The sequence below is a fragment of the Ictalurus punctatus genome, chromosome 1 (genome assembly GCF_001660625.3).
Source record: "Ictalurus punctatus breed USDA103 chromosome 1, Coco_2.0, whole genome shotgun sequence".
Classification (NCBI taxonomy): Eukaryota; Metazoa; Chordata; class Actinopteri; order Siluriformes; family Ictaluridae; genus Ictalurus; species Ictalurus punctatus.
The window spans coordinates 2,349,520-2,374,989 of NC_030416.2; the positions used below are offsets into that span (position 1 = coordinate 2,349,520).

General features: G+C 42.0%; 1 protein-coding gene across 2 annotated transcripts; it reads left to right on the forward strand.

Annotated features, from left to right (window-relative positions):
* Positions 1-4,339: 4,339 nt before the first annotated feature.
* On the forward strand, positions 4,340-25,447 carry sntg1 (syntrophin, gamma 1). Of its 2 annotated transcripts, none has more exons than XM_017479390.3 (19): positions 4,340-4,786; positions 11,334-11,470; positions 11,815-11,864; positions 13,643-13,777; positions 13,865-13,921; positions 14,021-14,078; positions 14,173-14,216; positions 14,805-14,846; positions 14,932-15,034; positions 15,235-15,317; positions 16,217-16,347; positions 16,636-16,765; positions 18,970-19,008; positions 19,794-19,910; positions 20,616-20,687; positions 21,006-21,158; positions 21,525-21,617; positions 22,705-22,815; positions 23,223-25,447. In XM_017479390.3, the coding sequence occupies exons 3-19, from the start codon at positions 11,838-11,840 to the stop codon at positions 23,403-23,405; spliced, it is 1,578 nt and encodes a 525-aa protein (XP_017334879.1). In that variant the 5' UTR covers positions 4,340-4,786; positions 11,334-11,470; positions 11,815-11,837; the 3' UTR covers positions 23,406-25,447. The 2 variants fall into 2 exon arrangements, with proteins under 2 accessions (XP_017334879.1, XP_017334884.1); XM_017479395.3 differs by having other exon boundaries at positions 11,337-11,470.
* Positions 25,448-25,470: the final 23 nt, after the last annotated feature.

Here is a 25,470-nt window from a genome sequence, read left to right on the forward strand (position 1 = left end):
TACTCTCGCCCATTTTTCCTGCTTCCAACACGTCAACTTCGAGAACTGTTTACTTTCTGCATAATAAATCCCACCTTCAACAGGTGCCACTGTAACGAGATAATCAACGTTATTCACGTCACCTGTCAGTGGGTTTAACGTTATGTTAGCATGTTATTCAGTGGAATAACCCCCCTTCCGCTGTTCATTCAATGTTGTTTAGCAGTACTCTTCCGTTACAGTTTGTTATTTATTTAAAAATTTAACTCCTACATACTGTAATGGCCGTGACTCATTAGCTCTTTTGGCAGAATCCGCATGAAGAACCTTCGTGTAAGAATCAGAATTCTTTAAATGAGTCTCTCAGCGTTAGGAACCCTGGGTAATTAAAACGACACACTAAACAGATTTGCTATCTCACCTGCAGTAGGAACGGAGTTGGATTCCTTATCTATCAAATCCAATTACTCGAGACGTTGCTTTGTCCCGTGCTCAGCCGGCGCAAGGGCGTTTTCCTACAAGGACATGTTTCAAACTTTCCTGCATCTTCTGTGTAACGCGTGGTGCTCCGAGTCAGACGGTTACTCATCTCGTGAAGAACGATACGAGAATCTGCTATTAGATCCAGTGGGAAAAAAAAACATCGTATTACTACCACAATACTGGAATACGGACGCTGTGCGGAATCGTACCGTGGGGTTTATTTATTTGAACGATCTAGCATTTTCTGTAAGTTTAACAGTTTAGGAAGGAGTCTACAGTGTCAGTGCCCCTCCCACCACCCAATCTTGCTCTCTAGACTCCCGTGGCGTCGTCGCTTTTCGGTTGTGTCAAGCTACGTTCTTTTTGTTATATTAGTTCAAGAGAAGGGGATTCCAGGGAACGACTGTTTATACCGTAGCCGCTATATACACGCACAAGTGAGAACTTGTCTCACGAAATGTAACTTCAAACAGATTTAAAAGAACGTACATGTAGGGCCCGTCGTGCTGTAATAAGGAGAAAACTGTTCGCGTCGTGGTGTAAGAGGTCACTTCGTGACGTGGTGGAACTTTGTAGGTCGCTAACTAGCCGAGCCGTCGAAATGTGACCGCTATCCTTTAAGTCTGAGACAACACTCAGTACGTTTACATGGACAACAATAATCCGATATTAACCTGATTAAGACGATACTCTGATTAAGAAACTAGCATGTAAACAGCGATTACTGATGACCTTAATCTGATTAAAGTCATACTGGAAGTAAACACAAATGGAATTAAGACGTGTGGAGTACTCCTGTTTTAGTCGCATTATCGACGTGCGTTACAGACATGTACACACCTTAATCACACTATTAACGTCGTGTGGGAGTTTTCACCGCATTCTGCGACAGGACGCGTACACACACGGCAGCGCTCGACCGTTTTATGGCAAACGAGAGCACGGCTGCGTCCCGAACCGTGTACTTACCTACTACATAGTAGGTGAAATACATGTATCTGAGCTACTATATAGACGGTAAGTACGCAGTTTGGGACGCAGCCCACGGCTTCAAGCGGGCGTCTATTTGCACGTACAGCACGACAAATAATTAAACGCACTTGAAGCTTTCGTAAAATTCAAAATAAAAACACCCAAAACTGTATACGGTCCCATAACGAAGACCAACTGTACGTCGATACGTGAAATTCTGGAGGGAACGTCGGACGGCGTGGTCCAGTGACGTAATGACGTGTGCCGTTAATCCATCTATGTTCTGTAACACGCAAAACAGGAACATGAAAGGAGTATTCTAAAAGCGACTCATGTAAACACCTTAATCAGAATAAGGTCAGTAATTAGATTACTGCCGTCCATGTAAACGTAGTCACCGAGACAACACATCACTAATATAATACTGCAGTATAAACACAGGTCAGGTGTTTCAGCGTGGAGTTTTCCTTTAACACCACAGCACTGGGAACATTTTTCCAACCGTGCCGATCTTACAGACCGATATCATCAATAAACACACATATAAAAGCTGATCGCCGTTCTGTTTCAGAACGCAATCAAGTAGATGTGTTGTGTGTGTGTGTGTGTGAAGCACGGAGTGTGTTGCGTCCTGTTGCTAGGTATGACTCATGCGATGTGAGAGGACCGTGTTCTTTTATTCATATTTACAGTGAGAATTATACGCAGCGTGCAAAATTAAACGACGGTGATTTTTTCTTCCCCCTGATAGAAATCATTTGTGAAGGAACTTCTTTTTAGTTGTTTTTTTTGTTGTTGCTTAAAATAAATAAATAAATAACGATGAGATGTTTTTGGCAAACTCTCAGGAACTGCTGCTAATAAAACCAATTTATACAGCAATAATAACAATAATAATAATAATAAAAGCAGTTATGATGGGAAAGACTGTCAGGAGGGTCTCCAAGGAAACAAACAAGGAAGAAAATAGCTTGTAGACTCGACAGTCCCCCACCCCCCCGACATCACCCCAGTGGGTGTTCATAAAAGGTATAATACAGCAAGGAAGAATCATACTTGGTGGAAATGTTAGGAAAGTTGTTTGAACTTGAATTCATAATGACATGTTTTGGATACTGAATTCTTTGTAGTCTGGTAGCGATGATGTTGTTTTCCTCATCTGTAGTTTTTAAGCTTTTTTCTCTCTCTCTCTGCAGCCTGTCTCATTGGGTTTGCTGTATCAGCTCCAGGGAAGCGTATTGATTACAGGAGCACTCAGAGGACCCTTAAGCTGCAGGAGTGACTCTGAGGTTAACATCAGTCTCAATACAGCAACTCCCAGCAACACCTAGAGACAGAATAGGATAAAATAAATAAATAAATAAATAAAAATTCCATATGTACACTTTAGAATTATTTACAACCTTCGAATCTAGTGGCTTTCTCGTAGTGGAAGTTATCAGCTTACTAACTAGCTTCTGCTGATGTTAGCAACAGAGGTCAATGGCGCAGTTGTCTCATAATGTAGCGAGCTGCTTATTGACGGTGTCTTGCTGCGGAACAAAAAGTCCAGTGGGTGGAGCTGGATCTGATCATATTCATCATATAAGCCCTAATCCTTAACCAGGCTGTACCACAGGAAACACGTTTATCCAGTGTGAAACATGCTCCACCCTTATGGTTCAACTTGGTCTCAGATAGGAGGAGCTGGATCAGGTCCGACCCCACCCACCGGACTTTTGGCCCGCATCCGTCCCGGGTAGGAGGAGCTGGATCAGGTCCGACCCCACCCACCGGACTTTTGGCCCGCATCCGTCCCGGGTAGGAGGAGCTGGATCAGGTCCGACCCCACCCACCGGACTTTTGGCCCGCATCCGTCCCGGGTAGGAGGAGCTGGATCAGGTCCGACCCCACCCACCGGACTTTTGGCCCGCATCCGTCCCGGGTAGGAGGAGCTGGATCAGGTCCGACCCCACCCACCGGACTTTTGGCCCGCATCCGTCCCGGGTAGGAGGAGCTGGATCAGGTCCGACCCCACCCACCGGACTTTTGGCCCGCATCCGTCCCGGGTAGGAGGAGCTGGATCAGGTCCGACCCCACCCACCGGACTTTTGGCCCGCATCCGTCCCGGGTAGGAGGAGCTGGATCAGGTCCGACCCCACCCACCGGACTTTTGGCCCGCATCCGTCCCGGGTAGGAGGAGCTGGATGAGGGCCGACCCCACCCACCGGACTTTTGGCCCGAATCCGTCCCGGGTAGGAGGAGCTGGATCAGGTCCGACCCCACCCACCGGACTTTTGGCCCGCATCCGTCCCGGGTAGGAGGAGCTGGATGAGGGCCGACACCACCCACCGGACTTTTGGCCCGAATCCGTCCCGGGTAGGAGGAGCTGAATCAGGTCCGACTCCACCCACCGGACTTTTGGCCCGCATCCGTCCCGGATAGGAGGAGCTGCATCAGGTCCGATTCCACCCCCTAGACTTCTGACTCGACTCGTCTCAGTTAGGAGTGGCTGGATCAGGTCCGACTCCACCCTCTGGATTTTTGGCTCGACTCTGTCTCAGGCAGGAAGATCTGGACCAGGTCTGACTCCACCCCATGGACTTTTGGCTCGAATCCTTCTCAGGTAGGAGGACCGACTCCACCACATGGACTTTTTGTTCTGCAGTGACGGGTGCTTGCTAAAAGCCCACAACATGGTTGCCTCTGCTAGGAGGTTACAGCTTGGACATAGAAGGATTTTTTAAACATATGCACCCAAGTCAACATAAATATATACTGAAAAAAAATTCAGATCTAGTTTGTATATATATATATATATATATATATATATATATATATATATATATATATATAAAAAATGTGTGTGTGCGCGTGTGTACGTGCGTGCGTCTGCGCGCGCGCCGACGTAGCTCCGCTTCCGCAATCAAAAGCAGCGTCGTGTCTGCTCCGGTCTCGCGGACCGAAGAGATGTTTCCGTGAATATAATGAGCTGCTGAGAGACGAACGGTGTGCGCGAGGCTGGTGGTGTTTGGGAGGGAGGGGGGAGGGGGGGTGTTGAGGACACGCGCGCGCTGGGATTGCTGCAGAGAATGCTGGCCGAGGGGACAACCAACTACCGGCCCGTTAATGTCCACTGTATCCACGGAGAGAAGAAAGAGAGAGGGAGCGAGGGAGAGGGAGAGCACGCGCTTCTCGTAGCCTCGTGATGGGGAATATTTGAGGATTTTGTGTGTCATTGCGGATTGGACCGAGCCGTGGTGTCCGGGTGCATCCGCTCTGTGCGTGCGTGCGTGCATGCGTGTGTCATGGGCTGAACCGAGCCAAGCAAGCGGGATCGAAGAAAGCAAATTAGCACCTGTTAACAGAATAGGTAAGAACTGTCTACATGCACGGGCAAAATCTGACATTGCAATGCAGTGTGTGCGCGGAGATGCATGCGTGCGTGCGTGCGTGGCTTCCTCCACACATTATATACAAATAAACACACACATACACACACAAAAAACTGCGTTTAGGACGAAAAGAGCTGCTTTTTTGGGATGATCTGAGCAGTGCAAAGAGACGGATTAGTCATCCTGTCAGTCAAAATCTTCTAATAGTAAACCTGAAGAAATTGATGCAGTGCAACCTTTCAAATCTTGCAAGAATGATAGGATGACAAAAAAAAAAAAAAAAAAAAAACCCTACACCATACTCACTACTCATTATCCTGGTACTAATAAAAGGATAAAACAATTACACTTGAACTTTTAAAATGACAGACCCCCCCCTTGTATTCTGAGATGCCTGTCTGCTTAGGTGTACTTGCATTTGTTCCTGGATGAAGATGTTTGAGGATTTCAGTTCATTATAGCAAGTCCAATGATTCCTAGGAGTACTCTAATGATCATTCGTTATGTATGCAGCTTCTGAGAATGAGGCTTAGATATCTGCTTAAGACTGGGAAAAAAATAATTAAATAAATCAGGTTGTAGTTAAAAGCTGGGAGGGGATATATTTAAAAAAAAAAAAAAATTAAAAATGCTCGGAGCAACTCTTATCGAGGAGTAGGAGTAAATCCTGAGAGTACATCTTGCATCATCGCAAACTGATCAACCACGCATATATTCTGATTTAATAGAAGAACACAGTATGTAGACTCTATGAGGGCAAAAATATATAAATAAAAAAATCACCCACAGTGAGAGGAAATCCATTTGTTTTGGATAATTATTATAGTTCCACTTTAGATTTAAAACATTATGTCCTTTGACTTTGAACCAAAAAAAGAATAATAATACTCGTAAGCATGACCTGAACTTACCAACTTTAGTACATTTGTATCTTAAGAAGGTCCTTCTGAAATGTTCTTTTCTGATGAGATTCAATTCTCCTGTAATTCATGTTTTCTTCAGTGATGTAATGCATTGTAGAGAAGATGCTCCCACCACCGTGCTTCATAGTAGAGGCGGTATTAGCCAGGTGATATGGAGTGCTTGCTGTTCTGTCCAAAGAGTTCAATTTCCATCTCATCAGACCAGAGAATCTTTTTCCACATGTTGCCTTTAAGCCTTGTATGCCTTTCACTCAACAGTGGCTTCCAGCTTGCCACTCTGCCACTGAAGGCCTGATTTACAGAGTGGGGCAGAGATGGTAGTACATCCAGTAGGTTCTCCCATCTCTGCACAGAACTTTTAGAGTGACTGTTGGGGGGGGTTCTTTCTTACCGCCCTGAGTAAGGCCCTTCTCTCCCGGGAGCCCAATTTGGCTGAACGGCCAACTCTAGGAAGGTTCGAGGCTATGCCAAGCTTCTTCCTCCTTTTCAAAATGATTGACGCCACTGTGGTCCAGGTAGCACTCGAAACCTTAGAAATCGTTTTATATCCTTGCCCTGATCTATGCCTTCACATAGTTTGATCACAGTGATTCTCAGACAGTTCCCTGGGGCGTCATGGTTTGTGTTTTTTTTTCTTCATGACAATGCAGTGTAAATTATAGGGCCTTTATAGACCCTAGTGTGTGCCTTTCCAAACTACGTCCAATCAATTCAAATTGCAAAAGCTGGACTCAGAGTTCTAGACACATCTCAAGTATAATGAACAGCACGCAGGATGCACCTGACCACACTTTGGAGTGCCACAGCAAAGGGTCTGAATACGTTTGTAAAGAAGAGATTTCAAGTTTTCGATTTTCAAAAATCTGTGAAAACATGTTTTCACATCATCGTTATGGGCCGATTAAGTGTAGATTGATGGGTAAACATGGTAATTATATCAAACTGGTATAATTATAATTGGTAATGGTAGAATGGTAATTATACCATTCTAGTAAAGTGGTATGAATAGGTTATGAATCCAGTGTAGTAGCAATGGCGTCATCTTGAATATCGATGGTAATGATGTGGTGCATCTGTTCATTTGTGTCCCACAGTGAGCTCTGGGTCCTCTCACCTATTTATGTGCTCCCCAAACAGCACAACGATCAATAACTACACAGATCTAGAAGCGGCTGGTCATGAGAGATAGATAGAGATATTATTATATTACATTATATTATATATATAAATGGGGAATCTAAAAATAGGTGCGTTAATAATGTGAAACCCATATGATATGGTCGAGCCTTATATAGGGTCTCATCATAAGCATAAGACTCCTATACATATACATAGGGACAACTGATTGAAAAGACAGCACTATTTTTAGGCTGAAAGGCACACACACACACACACACACACACCACATTATCTGATTGGACAGATGGTATGGCTTTGTAACAGGATCAAGTCCAAAAAGAATGCAATATGACTAAAAGTGGAAAATATCCAATCATTTTACGACCATGATAAACAAAAACAAACGAACTAGCATTTGTCAATCAGTCAGTGCTTTGACTCAGCTTGGGACACACAACTCCAGCCTACAATGGAATACATCAAATATACCCTCTGATAGATATATTTTAGTGATTCTTTGCGTAGGCCGGGGAAAACACAATCACAATCACACAGGCTTTGAATGCTTTTTAAATATTCGTGAACGGAACGCACCATGGATCACGTTCCTGCCTCTCCTCCTATCTTATGTAGGAGGACGGACATCTAAATATTCGTATTGTTTGCTTATAGATAGATTGACATGCTTGATAAGTCTCATGCTCTTGAATGGCCGTCCAGTTTAAACAGAAGGAACATAAAACACAAACCATGCAGTCACGGATGTAACCGAATACAAATACATGATTCAGAATAACGTAACGTGTTCGAAGCAGATACAAATACAGACACGAGAAAGCTTCCTAAGGCATGAGATTGAAACGAGAGGTGCTCTTTGGGACCGGGATCTCGTGGGATGCCATAAAAACTGTGCAAGCTGGAGGTATTTACTTTAATATATATGGGTGAGCGGTCAGATATGAAGCCTGCAGGACTAAGTAAGACCACACATTGACAACATTCATTCGTTCATCCTTAGTACCTGCCTAATCAGGGTTACAGTGGTTTAAATGAAGCTAGTGGTTTGTTTAGATTTTTGAACCAACTACATCGGTTAGACAATATCACGAGCAGGCACTGTACAAACGAGAAACTTTACCGAGCGTGATGAAACGAAGAGAATTACGAACTCGAGTGATGTAGATGAGGTTGAGGAACCGTCAGAGACAGAAGTAGTGGTAGGGTTCATATTCTGGTTTAGGCCACATCCACTTTGGGGTTAAAATTCAGATACAGATTGAGATACAGATACTGGCATTGTGTTACACCCTTATAAACATTCATAAAATGGCTCCTTTAGTAGATTACTGTTTAAATACGCGATCATAAAATGGCCCTTCTCATTATTTGGAATGTTCCAAGGACGTTTTTATTATTACTGCCACACCCTGTGGGGGTTTTTATAGATATTTGGGGCCACAACACTTTGTAATAAACGCTTTCTCATTTTGCTTTGTGCCCATTCATCCAACACACACACACTCTCACTGGGGTCTGTATAAATATTCATAACAATGCTCATCAAAGAAAGGCGTACCCGCCTCACTGCTTCTTATTATGTTTCCTAATAAGTGCCAGTTAATTTCTTGTCAGCAGAATTATATTATATTTTTAATTCTACCTCCTTTACCAATGGGAGTTGAGTGCTAGCTAGTAAGCAGCAAACAAACCATAATCAAAACCTTATTCGTTTTTTTTTTTTTTTTTTAAATCATCATGCTGCTTGTTTTCTGGTGGCCTCCACTTAGCTGGTTTGTATTATTTATCACGCTGTCAGTGGCATAATAATAAAGGCGGGTGATTTGTTTCCGTTTCATTTACTCCGAGCGCTTCTTTTTCGCTAACGCCTCCTTCAAAGCAATCACAGTAGGTCAGGCTGTGAGTCATTTACACCTCAGTCAGTCTTTAGCACTCTACGGTTGCTGTCGAATAGCCTTGACCCGGTTTAAAACAACAGCGCCGGCCACCGTTCTGATATATTATATCATGGAAATGCAGGATTTACTTGGCCTTGAGAGATCACCGCAGGATGATTTGATAGGGGTGAAACGGTTAGGGCTCAAACCCCTATGAACTGCACTCCAACGTGTAGAGATGAGACTTACCTTAACGTGGACTCTTATATGCGGTTATATTTATATGCAGTTAGCATGCACATTCATGGAGTTACTGTTACTCATTCGTTGGCAGCTCCTGGATTTTTTGACCATAATGAAAGTCCATGAAGTCCGTGTTTCAAGAGCTTCAGGTAGGATGACCGTCAAGAACACTCTGCTTTTTGGCCCCAAAATGGCTGTCCCCTTAGTTTTGAGGCTTTCGGTTGGACCTGAGCAGTCAAGATAGCCTTGTACATTTCTGTATTTATGAACTGGGCAGCAATGGCAACTCAAAGGCCACTCATGCCATATCATGCACATTGACCCTAACTTATTATGGGATATGCAAAGAAAAGAATTTCATTGTGATGTCATGTATATGAGACAAAGAAAAGCTTCTTCTTCATCTTCTTCAGAGTACCACAACAAGGAAAAGATTAGCAAAGCTCAAAAATGGGGAGGCCAAAACTTACAAAACCCCTGGGCAGACTGGACAGCAAATCATAACCATAGCAAAAGGGGAAGGTCCACACCCTCCAGGAACTGGAGGTCAGAACCTTCCTAGACCAAAGCTAAAAAAACCAAAAACAAACTAAAACAACAAAATGAAAACAAGTGCCGCCAGTCTAGCACAGAAAAGCTACAGAAACAAAGGCCAGCTAATCATGTGCTCCCATGAACGGCAAATGAGAGTTATCATGGAGCAAACCAAGAAGCAAATAGAGCTACAAGCGGAAGGAACTTGAGACCTTTAATAGGCCAGCCCAGGTGTAGGTCGTCTTCCAATTACTGCATTGTTTGCTAACAAGACATGCAAACACCCACCACAAGGGGGAGGCAAATTAACCAAACATAGCAATCTCAACACTACACTTACGTTTTTTTTGTCAGAATGTTCCACCATTCTACAGTTCAAGTTTGTCTAAGATGGAAGTGTTAGCTTGATTAAGTTGAAAAGTTTACTACATCTCATGTAATATAAGAGGTCATTTATAAAGAACAGCCTACCTCACAATGCAGCCTGTTAACGTAGCGTTCGCGTCGAGGGACATGCCGTATCGTTACGCCTCTATGTGGAGAGTCTTCTTCATCTCCTTTATGCAGTTTAAAAGCAATTTTTCTTCATTTATTGAAAGCAAAAATGTTCACACATCCACACTGTGGCCTGTTTGTGTTTGTTCTGCCAGGTTGTGAAACTCGGCAGTGCGGTCTCCCCTCTTAATAATGCACCGATTGATTTTGGCGCTCTAAATCACTCTCCGGGAGGATGTGATTGATTTATTTAGGTTTTTTTTGCATCCCTTAGGCCATTCTGTTGAGAGACTACAGCGGCAGAATAACGGCAAGTACCTTTTTGAAGAGCAACTACCATTTGTTAGCTCTTAAATGCTAGGATCAATGATGCAGATGATCAACAAACAACTAAGCAGACAGTTTTCCACTCACTTATGGTCTTTTGAGACTGCCACGGTTACCATGTCATTACAAATATGTACACAGCCTGTAGACTTGACCGAATAAAGGTGTCATTCGGTATACATGTAGCCTTTTAGATGCCTAGGACAACATACATTCCTATAGCTGTGTTATTCTGTTTTATTATAATATAATGTGTCGCAGCACGGGGATGGCGAGTTACATTTTTTATATCTGTATCTGTGAATCACCTGGACACTATTGTATGCTTGGATATGCTCGATAACTTCTGGGATCATCCATTTGCTTGGGGGCATTATCTGTTAATCAGATTCATCACTGTCCAAGTCTTTAATATCACAGTAGATGCAGCTCAGACTTTACCCTGGTCAGGGTCACGGTGTATGCGGAGCCTATCCTGGGAACCTTTTATGGGATGCCAGTACCCAGGGCACCATGGAAACACATTCATATATTTGTCAGCACTTAGCGTAGCCAGTTCACCTACTGACATGATTTTGGGAAGGGAGAGGAAACCAGAGAATCTGTGGGAAACCCATGTGGACATGTAGGAAAACATGCATAAGTCCACAACGATAGTAGCTCCAGCTATCAGGACTGAACTGAGGACCCTGGAGCTGTGACTTAGCAACGCTATCTGGTACACCAACATGGACGTCTCATGCAGCTAGTTTTTAGATTGAAATATCTTTGTACTTCAGATAAGTTCCTCAACCAGTGGCTGCACAACTGGAACTGGCCGGCAAATGCATCATGAATAAGAACAAATTGTTTTTAAAAGCGCTAGAAAACCCCAGATAACCATCTCAAACTGGAATTAAAACGCTATCTGTACTCTAAATGTACCCAGTTTTCGGCAGGGTTTTCACACCACTCGGATTAAACGTTGAAACCAGCTTTTCTTGTGTTAGCAGGAAGGCCCAAAAACATGTGAAAGTTCACCGTCAGCCTAGCCTAAGGACCAGCACATTATGTGAGTCCCCACACGCCACGTTATGCCTAATGGATTAATATTCGTGCTCACCGTGTTGTGGATCTTTCTGTGGAGGTAAGTTGGACTCTGAACCCTACGGTGACTGTACGAGTGCACTATTCTAGTATGGCCTGGCATCACTGAGTCATAACTTTCAAAAGAGTCCAAATTCAAAAGGTCATTATCTACATCTGGATTTCTGTAAAGCTGCTTTGGACAATGTCTATCGTTAAAAAAAAAAAACACTACATGAATAAAACTGAACTCCAGGATATGTATGTAGTACAAAAAAAGAGTACTTTTTAAAACACTTACTGACTTTTAAGAAGCATCAGTACTGATTACTATGAATATGCAGGATAGTATACAGTAATTGCTTAATTAATGTAGCTGATTGTTTTGTTTGGTTTTCTCTTAAGTGTATTGTCCCTGACATTGGCACATGGATTTCAAGACCTCAAAAGAAGAGGTAAGAGGATTTCCTGTTTATAATTTCTACTGAAACATTCTGAGGTTGTCTATTCACTACGTAAAAATATCTAAACGTAACGGACAGCCATCTTGAAATATATGAGTATTTTGTGAGACCACTGAGCTGGCAGTAACCTGATGTATGTTTTTTTATTATGGCAACGCACACTGAGCTAGCGAACATGAACCTACAATGTAAAATACATACAGACTTGAAGCTTGCTACAAAGCAAAACCTCTGAGTTCCTGTGGTTGAACGAGAAGGTCACAGAGTGCAAAGCCAAAGGGACCATCAAGGTCAGGTCTGATGCCGGGTGCCTTCTTGAACTCTACCCAGCTGATCCTGATATACACACGCACCAATTTATTCATAACTGTGAGTTTGTGTAATCTGTAGCCCTTTATGTAAACCACTAAACACTTTAAGACTAATGGAAGACAGACTAAGGGGACCGATGGTTGGATACAAGTGATCTCCCGACTCAGTGATATTTACCGTCGGGTCCATAAGTATTTGGACAGCGACACGATTTTTGTAATTGTGCTTCTGTACACCACCACACTGGAGTTGAAGTGAAGCACTCAAGATGTGATTGAAGTGCAGACTTTCAGCTTTAATTCAAGGGGTTGAACAAAATGAACTGTTTAGGAATTACGGATATGTTTATTTTTACAAAGTCCCTCCATTTTCACAGGCTGAAAAGTAATTGGAAGATTGGACAAAATGTTCATAGCCAGGTGTGGCCTGTTTCTTCGTTATTTCATGACAAATTAAGAAAATACAAGTTCTGGAGTCGAAGCCAAGCATCGAATTTGCATTTGGTAGCTGATTATGAAACTTTTGTCCAATTTTCCCAATTACTTTTGAGCCTGTGAAAGTGGAGGGACTGTGTAAAAAAAAAAAAAAAAAAAAAGGCTGTAATTCCTAAACAGTTAATGGAATATTTCTGTTAAGCCCCTTGAATTAAACCTGAAACTCTGCACTTCAATCACATCTTGATTGCTTCATTTCACATCCATTGTGGTGGTGTACAGAGACACAATTACAAAAACTGTGTCGCCGTCCAAATACTTATGGACCTGGCTGTATATCAAATCACTTGCATGAGGTCCACACAGCCTATAGGCTGCGCTTTAGTTAACAGTTAACTCACTGAGAAATCTTTATGTAAGGATGCAATCAAATCTGTATAAAAGTATATATTAGTAACAACAAAACACCACCAGCGATGACAACATTTCAACAAAGTAAACAGCGTAACTATGTTAGTAGCTAATATTGTAGCAAAAATCATACCAGAAAGCTAAATACGTATGAAAAATATTCAAGTCCAAACGAGCGCATTTCACTAGAAAGGTAGAATGCTAGCTACCTAGTTTAGCTAGCGAACTTAGCGGGTTAACGTCATATCATTTGAACCAACAATTTGCCACACAAGAAATAATTAAAGGAAATTCATTTCCTTTTTTAAAAAAAAATAAAAAATTAAAATGAGACTAGCGCTATGAATAAGTTGCATAATAACGTACCTGAAGTGATTTCCCGGTATCTTTCTCAAACATTTTGATCCGAATACATTGATCGTTTTTAAAAGGTCTAATCGAACGTACTGTATACATCGACACACTTCCTCTAATTAGAGGATGTAGAATTGCGGAGGTTTCAGATGAGAAAACGTGAACATATGTGTTCCTTGGGACGGTTGAGATTTTTGGCGTTTAATTAGTCTGGAAAATGACAGATGTCTTGTGTTTTTCTTTTCTGCTCGCTTGCAGACAAAGACAGGGATTTATCTGCTGCAAGATGGTAACGAAGAGCCCTTCAATATCCGACTGCACTTGTCCAAAGACATTCTAACCATTCAAGAGCAAGACGTTATTTGCGTTTCTGGGGAACCGTTCTACTCGAGTGTAGGTTCTGTCGGGTCTGTTCCGTTTTTTGTGCTGATTGCGCCAGGCTTTTCAGGAAATCACATGAATATTCACGATGTCTTGTAGGAAAGGACCGTAACGATACGACGGCAGACAATTGGAGGATTTGGTTTAAGTATAAAGGTAATTTATTACCTTTCGCATCCTGTCGTACGCAACTTTGTTATGCTGTATATCCGCCGCTGCGAACTGGCGAGAAATAAATACGAGACTCTTTCTCAGGGTGGCGCGGAACACAAGATCCCGATTGTGATTTCGAAAATATCGAAAGAGCAGAGGGGTAAGTTATTGAATTCACCTCTACCTCCACTGAAAGTTTTGTTTCTGCCGTTTGTCGGTTTTAACTGCCGTTGGATCTTCTTCTCTTTCCGCAGCCGAGCTCTCTGGTCTTCTGTTCATAGGAGATGGGATTCTCCAGGTGAGTATATAGCTCCATGCCGATGGGCGAGATGGTGTCGATATTACCGATCTACCGTAGAACATTAACAAAAAATGAAAACCCCATTCGGTTGCATAACTTTTGAACATTTCTTTCGGATATTCACTGGATCTAACACTTTTATTGAATGATTATAGTTGGAATGCACAGGTCATGCAAAACTAGTAATGATAAACTAATTAAATAAATTAAATAACAAACCCTGAATTTGAGGAACTATCTGCGCTCCACTGAGTTTGGTTCATATAGTCATTGATACCTCTGCGTTCAATGGGCAGAATTTCCCCAAACCTGACCCTATCCTCGTACTTCAGCTCGCCTGCAATCCTTTTGACCAAATTTCTGGCGAATAATTGGAAATTAGAACAAGCATGGCATAGTAGTGTGCTTTTTTCGGCTACCTCCTGCAAGGCCACGGTCACACTGTGACGCAAAGGAATTGTGTTTACACGTAAATGCTTCACTTGCCATACAGGATAGTGGTCTAGAATGAAAGGAAGTAGATCTGGGAATACTGGATCTCTTAATTCCTTTTTGATTGCCTAACCGATGATATATTGTCTCTAGATAAATGGGATAAATGTCAGAAGCTATCGCCATGAAGAAGTTGTAAGTCTACCTTTTACAAAATAACCTTTTAAAGAAAGCAGTTCTAGTATTGGTAGCTGAAGTTGAAGTTGCAGTTCTTCTTCAGGTTCAGGTTCTACGGAATGCTGGGGAAGAAGTAACCCTGACCGTGTCTTTCCTGAAAAGGACGCCCGCCTTTTTAAAGCTGCCGCTCTGTGAAGACTGCACATGTACGAATTCTTTTTTTTCTTTGTTTACACTTGTAGTATTGCTGTCAAGATCAGCCAAGACTTTCAGATATTCTGCAGTTTCAAAGTGGTTGCCATGGATGTTACAGTACACCAACGTTTGCTTGCTAGTGTCTTTAGATTTGTGCGAAGCATGAAATCTGCTTTCGAGTGTTCTTACGTGATCCGTATTTTCCCCTTAGGTGTACCAAGTGACCAGAGCAGTGGGACATCGTCTCCACTGTGCGACAGTGGCCTACATCTGAACTATCACCCTAACAATACGGTACATAATATCGCATTACCCTCAGGTTCCCAAGAAGGACAACGCAAAAGCATTTGCCCTTTCATTGGAGAGCAAAATTGGTCATATTGTCTGGGTGGGAGTGAAGGCACTATTCTCTTTGATGTGTCAATCACAGAGACAGCAACCAGTCGTGGGCTTCCGTATGATCATGTATGTGGAAGAGGGCAGATTGTGCTTGCCTCCGAGTTTGTTTAGCTGCCCTATGACGCAGCATGAGCAGCAGTTTGACGTCTTGGTTGAAGGACGTGCTAGCCTTCACCTTCCCAAACCACCTGGAACACCCTAGCAAACAGCTAGAAATCCCCAAACAAAACTGAGGAATTGCCTGAAAATTGCTTCCATTGCTTGCAAAATGGATATCTATAATATACCCATAGGTTATAATCCATCCATCCATTTTCTGAAGCGATAATCCTACACAGGGTCACGGGGAACCTGGAGCCTATCCCAGGGGACGTGGGGCACAAGGCGGAGGACACGCTGGAGGGGGTGCCAGCCTATTGCAGGGCACAATCACACACACATTCACACCCTAGAGATACCAGTCAGCCTACAACACAAGTCTTTGGACTGGCGGAGGAAACCAGAGTACCCGGAGGACACCCTTGATACACGGGGAGAACATACAAACGCCGCACACTCAGGGTCGAGGCAGGAATGGAGCTCCCAACCCCGGGAATTGCGAGGCAAATGTGCTAACCACGACGCCACCATGCCCGCTATAAATGAGAAATATTTTAAATAATAATAAATAGAATCGCACTTTTCCCATTCCATATCCATTCCATTAAATCTGCTAACTCTACTGGCATCTATACACTCTTCTACAGTTTTAGTCATTATTAATCACTCCAATCGTTTCTCCTTCATCCTCTCAGGACACGTTGTCTTGCTCGTCTTGGCCTATGTCTCCAGCGCTACGTTGGGAGAAGCGATGGGTGGACCTACGCCTTATCCCGCTCCTCCACGCTCGTCTCTCACAGTACATCCCCGGCTCTGATATCTGCAGGTGAGCGAGTGGGAAAGTTCTAGAATGCGTTCTGCTTGTGAATTATTCCCAGCCTTTATGTTTTATTGCTTTCACACAACTCTGAGCTTTTCATCACTTTAATGTCGTTCCCCTAAGGGTGTAAGCGGCACCTCCGACTCAGAATGCACTCAGATGCCGGATTTCTTTACAAGCCGACAGGAAACAAAACTGTTGCGATAATTAAAACTGAGAATTGTAATTACACTACACGCTAAGGGACGGTTCAATCCGGTTAACATTTTAATGTCTACTTTTGTATCTCCTCAGGCAAAATGCGTTTCAGGTCATCGCAGTGGATGGGGTTTGCAGCGGGATAATTCAGTGTCCTAGTGCAGAAGAGTGCACCGACTGGCTTCAAGCAATAGCGTCCAATATATCTGCTCTCACGAAGCACAATGTACGTATTTCAGCTTCCTTTCTTTATGAAATATTGATTAACTTGAAAGTTTCTTGTTCGTGGATGGCTGGTGTATGGCGGGTTTGAAAAGTATCCAGAGCCCTTCACTTTAAAATGGATTAAATGGACTTTTTGGCAATTTATCTATAAAGAATAATTCTTTAAGTTTGTGTGTGTAATATCACGACCAGCCATCATTGTTCCTGTGGAAATAATGCAGTTCGGTAAATTGAACTCTATGTGATTTGATCTATTTATTTGTATCTAGAGATGCATGGCTTTGCGTTGGTTTAGTAGGATAGCATCGCATGGGACAAAGTAAAATCCATACTTATTTTCTCATCTTAATACTCGCTGTCGTGTTGTTACGACTACAGTCACTGTGTATTTTTAGAATTTATGCAAAACCATGCTTCTGGATAATCCGTCAGCTGCAACGCCAAGTCAATTAGAGCGCTCTCAGAGAGCCGATATTGCTCTCAGCTTCACGGCATGTTTCCAGCACGGTTTAGAGGAACGGATTTTATGACATTGTTGGCTTGGTGTTTACGTTTGCTAAAATGATTTGTTTCACACTCGTCTAATAAGCCTGGAATTTATCGAGGCTGTGTATCACTTTTTAATCAGTGACATCAATGTGCACATCAATTCCTCTTTTTCATTAGAGCTTTCGTTCTGGAACGCAAAGCTAACACTCCACAAGTAGAGGAGAATGGTAAGCCTGGAAGGTTCCAGTGTACTGAAGGCTACGGTAATGCAAATAAACACTCTTTACAACCGCGCCGAGAAGAAAAGCATCTCGTAACCGCTAATACGCCGAAAGTACAACAGGAGTAGACCATGTTAGGTTCCACTCTTGTCAGTGGACAAGAACAAGAATCTGATACTGCAGTAAGCACAGACTCACCCAAAATTGGACAGCTGCCCAGTCTGGTCATTTTCCTCTGACTTCACTCATCAACGACGCATTTCCCACCCACAGAACTGCCGCTTACACCATTCGGTGTAAACTCTAGAGACTTTCTAGAGAGAAAATCTAACACTTTTGTCTGGCACCAACAACCATGGCACTCACCAGGATGGGACCCCAGTCCATCACACCTAGGGAGGGGTGAAACCAATCCTCCTCCTCTCATGTTTTTTGGGTGGTGGAAGGAGAGAACCCAGAGGAAACCCAAACAGACCCGGGAAGAACAGGACAAACTCTGGGAAGGCAGTAACCCGAGTTCATGGTGGAACTGGTTACCCTGGAGCTGAGACGTCAATGTTATCCACTGTGACACCGTGCTTAATTCTCTGAAATGTTGTTCGATGCGGCCTTTTATTTTACGATAACATTTTCAAGACCCTGGAAGATGTGTTTGCAAGAAAAAGGCTGTTATCTAGGTTGTAGATAATTGGGGTGAAATATTACAAAGGTCATTTTATCAAAGCTGATGTTCCGAGGCGGCAGACCGTGTCTAATAAATAACATGGCTGCTGCTCTGATTCAGTCAATCCGAGGAGTTATTCAGGGTGCAGGGTCGAACGCTTGAGGTTTTAGATGAACCGTAGGGCAGACAACCTTAACCTTATGGACGTTACTATTACTTACGTTACGTTACTATTTTCCCGTTACAGCACATTTAATATTGGGGAACGTTCGCGAAACATTCGTGTTTTTACTTATGTTGTATACTGTTATGTAAACGGTCGTTCACTGACTTTTGGTGAGACAAAATATAATCGTAAATGTAACTGCAAATAGTTTAGCAACTCCTCTTTCCTGAAGACTTTCCCAGGGTGGAAAACCAACGAAGTGCTGAGACTCCTTCCATAAACATCTCCTCGTATAAAATGTCAACAAATAGACGTTTTTCTCGGTGAAATGACAACACGTTTCTTAATACGTTGATCATTTGCCTTAGTTTCATCCACCATTCAGGTCCTTTGAATGAGTTCATGTAGAAGCAATGAGCAATCAGATATGAGAATTCCACCGCACTGTGTATTTGAGCTACTTCAACCTCTGACGCAAAATTTACGCTTCTATACGATATATAGTATATAGTATCATATTAATATACTAAGGCGTGAATTCTAAGCAGTTCCCGTGCTAATAACCAGAAAATTGTAAATTGAATTCCCAGGAGAAATGCAGACAGCTTGGTATTACAGGCTGTATTGTGTCTTGATTTCTGCTATGATTTTGTTCTTTGTTGCAGGTGAAGAAGATTAACAGAAACTTTCCTGTAAATCAGCAGGTAATGCGTTCGTACAGTATGTCACTACGTGTGTTGAACAAGACTAGGAGGAAGTACAGTAGGAAGCTCGTCTTGGCAGAACGACAGCTCAGTGTTAAAATCTAGATATTATTACCACTGATATTACTAAACCATAGCGTCCTAGCGTGCTTTTACGAATAATTGCTAGCTTTCGTCCCAGCTCTAGCTGAAATCTCCAATTGTCAGTATTCTTTACTTCCTCCAGTATGTAACATTACGCAAAATAAACACTTTCAGAGCTTATGAGCAGCGTTCCATACCATTACAATACTCATGGTACTTCAGACCTACTGTACATGCTAATCGTTCAAGCTAGTTTAGCTCAACGTTGAAGCTGCCAAATGCTAACTGTAAGGGATGCTAGCTAACAATAAAAGTAATGGTTAGTTACCTTGGTAGCTTTTTGTGCGATTGACTTTAATGTTAGTTAATGACATAGTAAATGTGAGTTAATTCCTAAACTTTAGTAGCTGTCAATGAACCACTGATGGAGACTCAATCGTACAGTATATAGTGGCATAGTCTTGGTGGTATTGGTTTTTTTGTCTAGTCATAATTTCTTATAAAGAAATTTCAGATTACTTCATCATAGTATACTGAAAGGTCTTTTGTTAAAAAAAACACAAAAAAACAGGAGAACAACAACAAAAGCAGCAAAACCCCCCCCCCCCCCCCCAAAAAAAATAAAACAGTAGTCTAGAGTAGTAACAGTAGCAGCTAGTTTAAAAAATGTCTCCATTTGTCCATGTTTATTTGTCTTCCAGATTATTTACATGGGCTGGGTGGATGAGAAGGAGCAGGACTCTGTTCAGGACCGCATGTACACTCCAAAGTTCCTGGCGTTAAGAGGCTCATCTCTTTTCAAATTCTCAGCACCTCCAGTGAGCGCTTACTCTGATGTGTTTATACTCTTTTATCGTCACTTACATCATCGCAACTCATCATTTCATAATAACAGTTGTCATTATTGTTTTCCCTGTTTGGGGGGGGGGGGGGGGGGGGGGCAGTGCCCATTCCTTAGTGATCGTTGCATATTATGTTTCAAATAATTATCTCTATCCAGCGTAGCCTTTGTGTGCTAGCGCCCACACAATCCCTGCTACAATTGTTGGGCTTTTTGTTCACCGTACAAGACTTGGGAAATCCATTAAACTCCGTTTCATCAACTCTAATCTCCATACACTGTCAGCAATTACTTTTAAAAGGGCACCGTACAGGATTCAACAAGATTATCTGTCCCGTAGCTTTAATAATGTTGGACACTTTTGATTAAAGTGTAGCTTTTGATGCTCATTTAATGCTCACTGAGGCTTGCGACCTCATTTCCTCCTTATAGAGAGGCTGAGCATATTTCTGAGCCACTTGCATTACCTTGTTTTCCAAGAGGTATACATTTGATTTCATTTCATTCAGTTTAAGAGGAACATTAGAGTATAGTAAGCAGGCCATTTCACCAAAGACGGTGAGAAGGATTAACATATTTGGACCAGTCTATTCCGGAATAAGGCCCTGATTAAACGTGTGCCCCCCCCAAAAAAAAAATTACTGATTTTGCCCATGTATAAGAGTGTTTTGAACTGTCCTAGGTAACGACCTGGGACTGGACCAGAGCTGAACAAAGCTTTACTGTCTATGAGATCATGTCCAAGATCCTTAAGGTAACATCAGAGATTTATTTACTGAGAACAATTTTTTTTTTAATATCGTGACCGGAGTATTATAAAGTATTATAAAGTTCTGCATATGTGGGTTAAGAATAAATGGGAGATTGAAACTTATAAAGCAAAGGTCATGATGTGTCCAAGAAATGAATGTTTTTTTTTTAAAACCAGTATATATTTCATGTGAACATCCTTGAGTTAACGCCGTGCTTGAGTCTTGTAGTCGTGTCTTATTTACAGACAGTTGTGCTGGAGTACAAGGTTAAATCTGTGTTGCGTTGGAGCCCGGAGCCATATTTGCTCCCTGTATTTCAGGACAGCGAGCTGCTGGACAAGCGACGGCAGTGTTTCAGCGTGCAGATGGATACGGGCGAGGACACCGTGTTCAGTGTGGAGCTGGAGAGTGATCTCGGGCTCTGGGAGAAGGCTTTTCAGATGGCCACCTTTCTCGAAGTGGAAAGAATACAGGTACAACCGATACGTACGACTCGACTTAGAATAGTCCCGAAGGAAAAAAAACCCAAACAAAAAACGGACCCTGGTAGCTTTTAAATGGTAAATGGTCTGCACTTATATTGCGCTTTTTTAACGTTATCGGTTACAAAACGCTTTACACTGGTTCTCATTCACACACACACACACACACCAATGTTAGCAGAGCTGCCGTGCAAGGTGCTAACATGCCATCGGGAGCAACTTGGGATTCAGTGTCTTGCCCAAGGACATGTGGGGTCACGTGGGCCAGGAATCGAACTGCCAACCCTACGATTAGTGGACAACCCGCTCTACCAGCAAATAACAAACAAACAAACTAATCGGCGTGTTGTTTTTCAGAGTAAAACGTACGCCTGCATCACAGAGAGCCACCTGATGGGGCTTACCATAGACTTCAGCATGGGCTTCGTCTGCTTTGACGCAGCATCGAAGGTGAGTCGATGCAGACGCATATTTAAATTTTTTTTAGAAAACATTTCACAGTGATTTAAATGATCACGCGTTGAAGTTGCAAGCCTTTAGGAGTTATGTTCAGCATTTAATCAGTCCATTCAGGATTTCACAGAATTCATTAATGTGATTGATGCGACTTGGAGAGATTTTTGTGCTTTTATTTGCGGGGGAAGTACTTGAGTTCGCGAAACTGCAATCGCATGAAATTCTTTGATGGTAAATGTGACCTTTTAGCTGTACTCGTGTTCGACGCACGTGAATCGAAGAGAATTGGCTGAATGCGCATCGTGATGACGTCACGTGACGCGTCTCGGCCCAAATCTGAGGCAATTTTTTAAAAATGGCAAGAATATTGCGGAGTTTCTTTGATTTTGCGTTCAAAATCGCGAAATCCTGTACCGACCGATGAATGTTAGGTTAAAATGGTGCAGATATTTTGTTGTTTGAGTATTTTGTATTTCGCAACAATATTGGAGCTAATTCAAATCCCCATATATTTCCATATTTAAAAAACAATACGAGGCTATATCTCGTAAGACTTTATATTGTGCTTGTTCTAATAAATAGTTATAGTTTCTATAGTAACTAGAGTGACTTTGGAAGGAGTCTCCAGTGTCGGTGCTTCGTAACAGTCAGAGATATGGCTGTAACCTGAGAATGTTTTTAGGACGAGATTACTTTATGTTTTTTTTCGGCTACGTTTTTATCTTATTCATTTCAAGAGGTAACAGAATGACTGCTGTAATGTAAGTAATAACAGGAACTAACGTGATTCATGGACGTCCCACAACATTACATGTAGCTACAAATGGATAAAAAGTACGATGTGTAATTTTTTACATTTATTTAAAACCGTTACCATTGGAGTATTTCTGTGTTATGAGAGGAATAAAACGCTTACCGTTATTGGAAAAGAATCCGCTTCGGGGTTTTAACAGTAGCTCTACATCATCGCACCATCGCACGGCCCTCCGAGTGTTTGATTTCTCGACATACCGCACCGCTGTGTACGCCAGCAATGTATAACGATGCGGAATAATTAAGTGAAACATATTGCCCCCTGTAGGTTGTGCTGTGGCGGTACAAATTCTCCCAGCTGAAAGGATCCTCGGATGACGGCAAGAGCAAAATCAAGTTTCTCTTCCAGAACCCAGACACGAAGCTCATCGAGGCGAAGGTAACCGACGCCGCTTTAATTAGTCAAATAATCCACCTCGGAAAATTAGAACTCTCCAGAGAGCAGCTCCGGTTAAGGAGAAGGGAATTAGAATTGATCTCGGATGTTAATGAGTCTTGTGTGCTGTGGATTAATGGGAAAGATGTTTTCTCGGAGGAGTTTCTTGGTAGTGTGACAAGCTGCCTGTTTGTTTTTTTTGTTTTTTTTTGTCGTATTAACTTCTGGAGAGAGAGAGAAAAAGAGAAGCTGGTGAGGGAGCGAGTGCTCTTCAGAGCTTTAACAGAAACTTGTTTAGTGGAAGTGTTTTTTCAACTGATGGGTTTTGTTGATAATAAAAATGAGTGCTGTAAGGGTACAAAGAACATTGCACTTGTATGATACTATTTCTTTCTTTCTTTTTTGGTCAGGAGCTGGAATTCTCCAACCTTTTCGCTGTTCTGCACTGCATCCATGCGTTTTTCGCTGCCAAAGTGGCATGTCTGGATCCAATGTTTGTGGGCAGTCCGAATTCCGCGGCAGCTACGGCGGCACCCACGCTGACCTCAGTCACCTCTCTGGGCCAAGCTGCCAGGTTGAAGTACTTGAGTTGAACGACTCTTGACATTTTCAGCTCCGGATTTAAAAACGGGACAGCCTGCGACGGAGGCAGAAGAATTTTAGAAGCCGTGACTCATTTCCTTATTGGACTACATTAAAAAAAAGCCTGCTTATATTGGGCCAAAGACTGAAATAAGTCAGATTATATTTTGAATATGGAGTGCCGGTGTGTATGTGTATGTTCGGTTGGCATTTCCTAACCGCGTGTGCTTTTAAAACTTTCTTTCAACCCCTTTGAACTAGTTTTTGAATACTAGGTGCCATCAAATATACTCGGTGATAAAACGATTATTTTGATTAATTGATCACTTTACAGTGCTGTGCGTAAGTATTCACCCCCTTGAACCTGCCCACATTTTGTAGCAGGATCTGTAATGGACCTAGAAGGTGCAAATTATTATTATTTTTTTGCTCAATTAAACAGAGAAAGCAAACATTTGTTAGTTGGATAAATATTCACCCCTGTCTTTATCAGCTTTGCGGATCTGCCCATTCTTCTTGGCAAAAATTGCTTTTGATTTAAAAAAAATAAAGAAGCCTCTCAACACAATGCTACCACCACCATGCTTCTCTGTGGGGGGTGGTGTTCTCAGGGTGATGAGCAGTGTTTCGTTTTTGACAATTTTATACTAAAATCACGTGGCACTTTATTCGCACAAAGGCGGACTCCATTCGACTAATTATGTGACTTCTGATGGCAACTGATCGTACCGGAACTACAAACCAAAATCCAAAAAAGTTGGGACACTGTGTAAAATGTCAATAAAAAAAATCCTCATAAGCCCGTATGTTATTCACAATAGAACGTAGAAAACATATCAAATGTTTAAATTTTAAGAAAAAAAAATCAATACTGAAAGATATATACCGGTTTTAGAGCAACATATGCTTCCATCCAGATTCCAGAGCCCTTATCCAGAGCGGCTTACGTTTCTCTAATTTATACAACTGAACATTTGAGGGTTAAGGACCTTGCTCAAGGGTCCAGCAGTGGCAGCGCTAGGATTTGAACTCACGAACTTCCAATCTACTACTGCGCTACATCTGACCCAAGATTCTATCTCATCTTTACTTTACTCAATCATGTTACTGACCTCTTGCCAATTAACCTAATTAGTTGCAAAATCTTCCTCCAACGGCTTCTTTTTTTTTTTTTTTACCAACACTTACTTTTCCAGCCGTTTGTTTCCCTGTCCCAACTTTTTTGAGACGTGTTGCGACCATCACTTCCAAAATTACCTTATTTCTCCCTTAAAACTTTACGTTTCCTCAGTTTATACATTTTGATATGATTTCCATGTTCTATTGTGAGTAACCTGGGTTTACGGGATTAGCAAAATCATTGCGTTCTGGTTTTTTTTTTCTACATTTTACACAGCGTCCCAACTTTTTTGGAATTGGGGTCGTAATTTAAGGGTGAATAATTTTTGCAGTCATGACTTGTATGGTTTTTATTTAACTATATTAACTTTCCCCTCCAAGTCAGTAGTATTAAACTTTTGTTCCAGAGGGCTCGAGACAGGTGAATACTCACGCAAGGCACTGTATTTTGCTTCGTGTATTTACAAAGCGTAGTTTGTACACAATCATATAAAGGCAGAAAGGATTCAAAGGGACTCCTGAATAATAATTTCCTATCAATCACCTGGAATACAGACCGAGCAGAGTACTATAACCCAATGTACAAAGTCTCTACCCAATTTTATAATAATGCTCTGTACACACTGGTTCTTGTCCTTATGATTTGTCATTTCGAGCATGATGCTATCATAAGAAGTAAACAAGAATATTATAACAAGCAGAGTATGTAGCGTAGCCCAAAGCATTCGATCTCAACACACGCGATTCTCTGTGTATTAGATCTTTGTTTTTAGTTTGAGTACTCTGTTAGATTGAAAAGCAGTATGAGTAAACGTACAGTAGTGTAGCGTGAGATTAAAACGGCGCTTTTTGTTTTGTTGTATTTCACTACTTTGGGTTTGCTGTTTCTTTCTCTAGTGAGATGCTTAAAAAAAAAAAAAAAACACAACAACAACAACCCAAAAACCAATCTAATAT

Bases quoted from the DNA above. Each gene is read 5' to 3' on its own strand.
- sntg1 (XM_017479390.3), top strand. From the start codon at position 11,838: ATGGATTTCAAGACCTCAAAAGAAGAG. The intron at 14,217-14,804 runs GTGAGTATATAG...TATTGTCTCTAG, and splicing joins TAGGAGATGGGATTCTCCAG to ATAAATGGGATAAATGTCAG. The intron at 14,847-14,931 runs GTAAGTCTACCT...GTTCTTCTTCAG, and splicing joins GCTATCGCCATGAAGAAGTT to GTTCAGGTTCTACGGAATGC.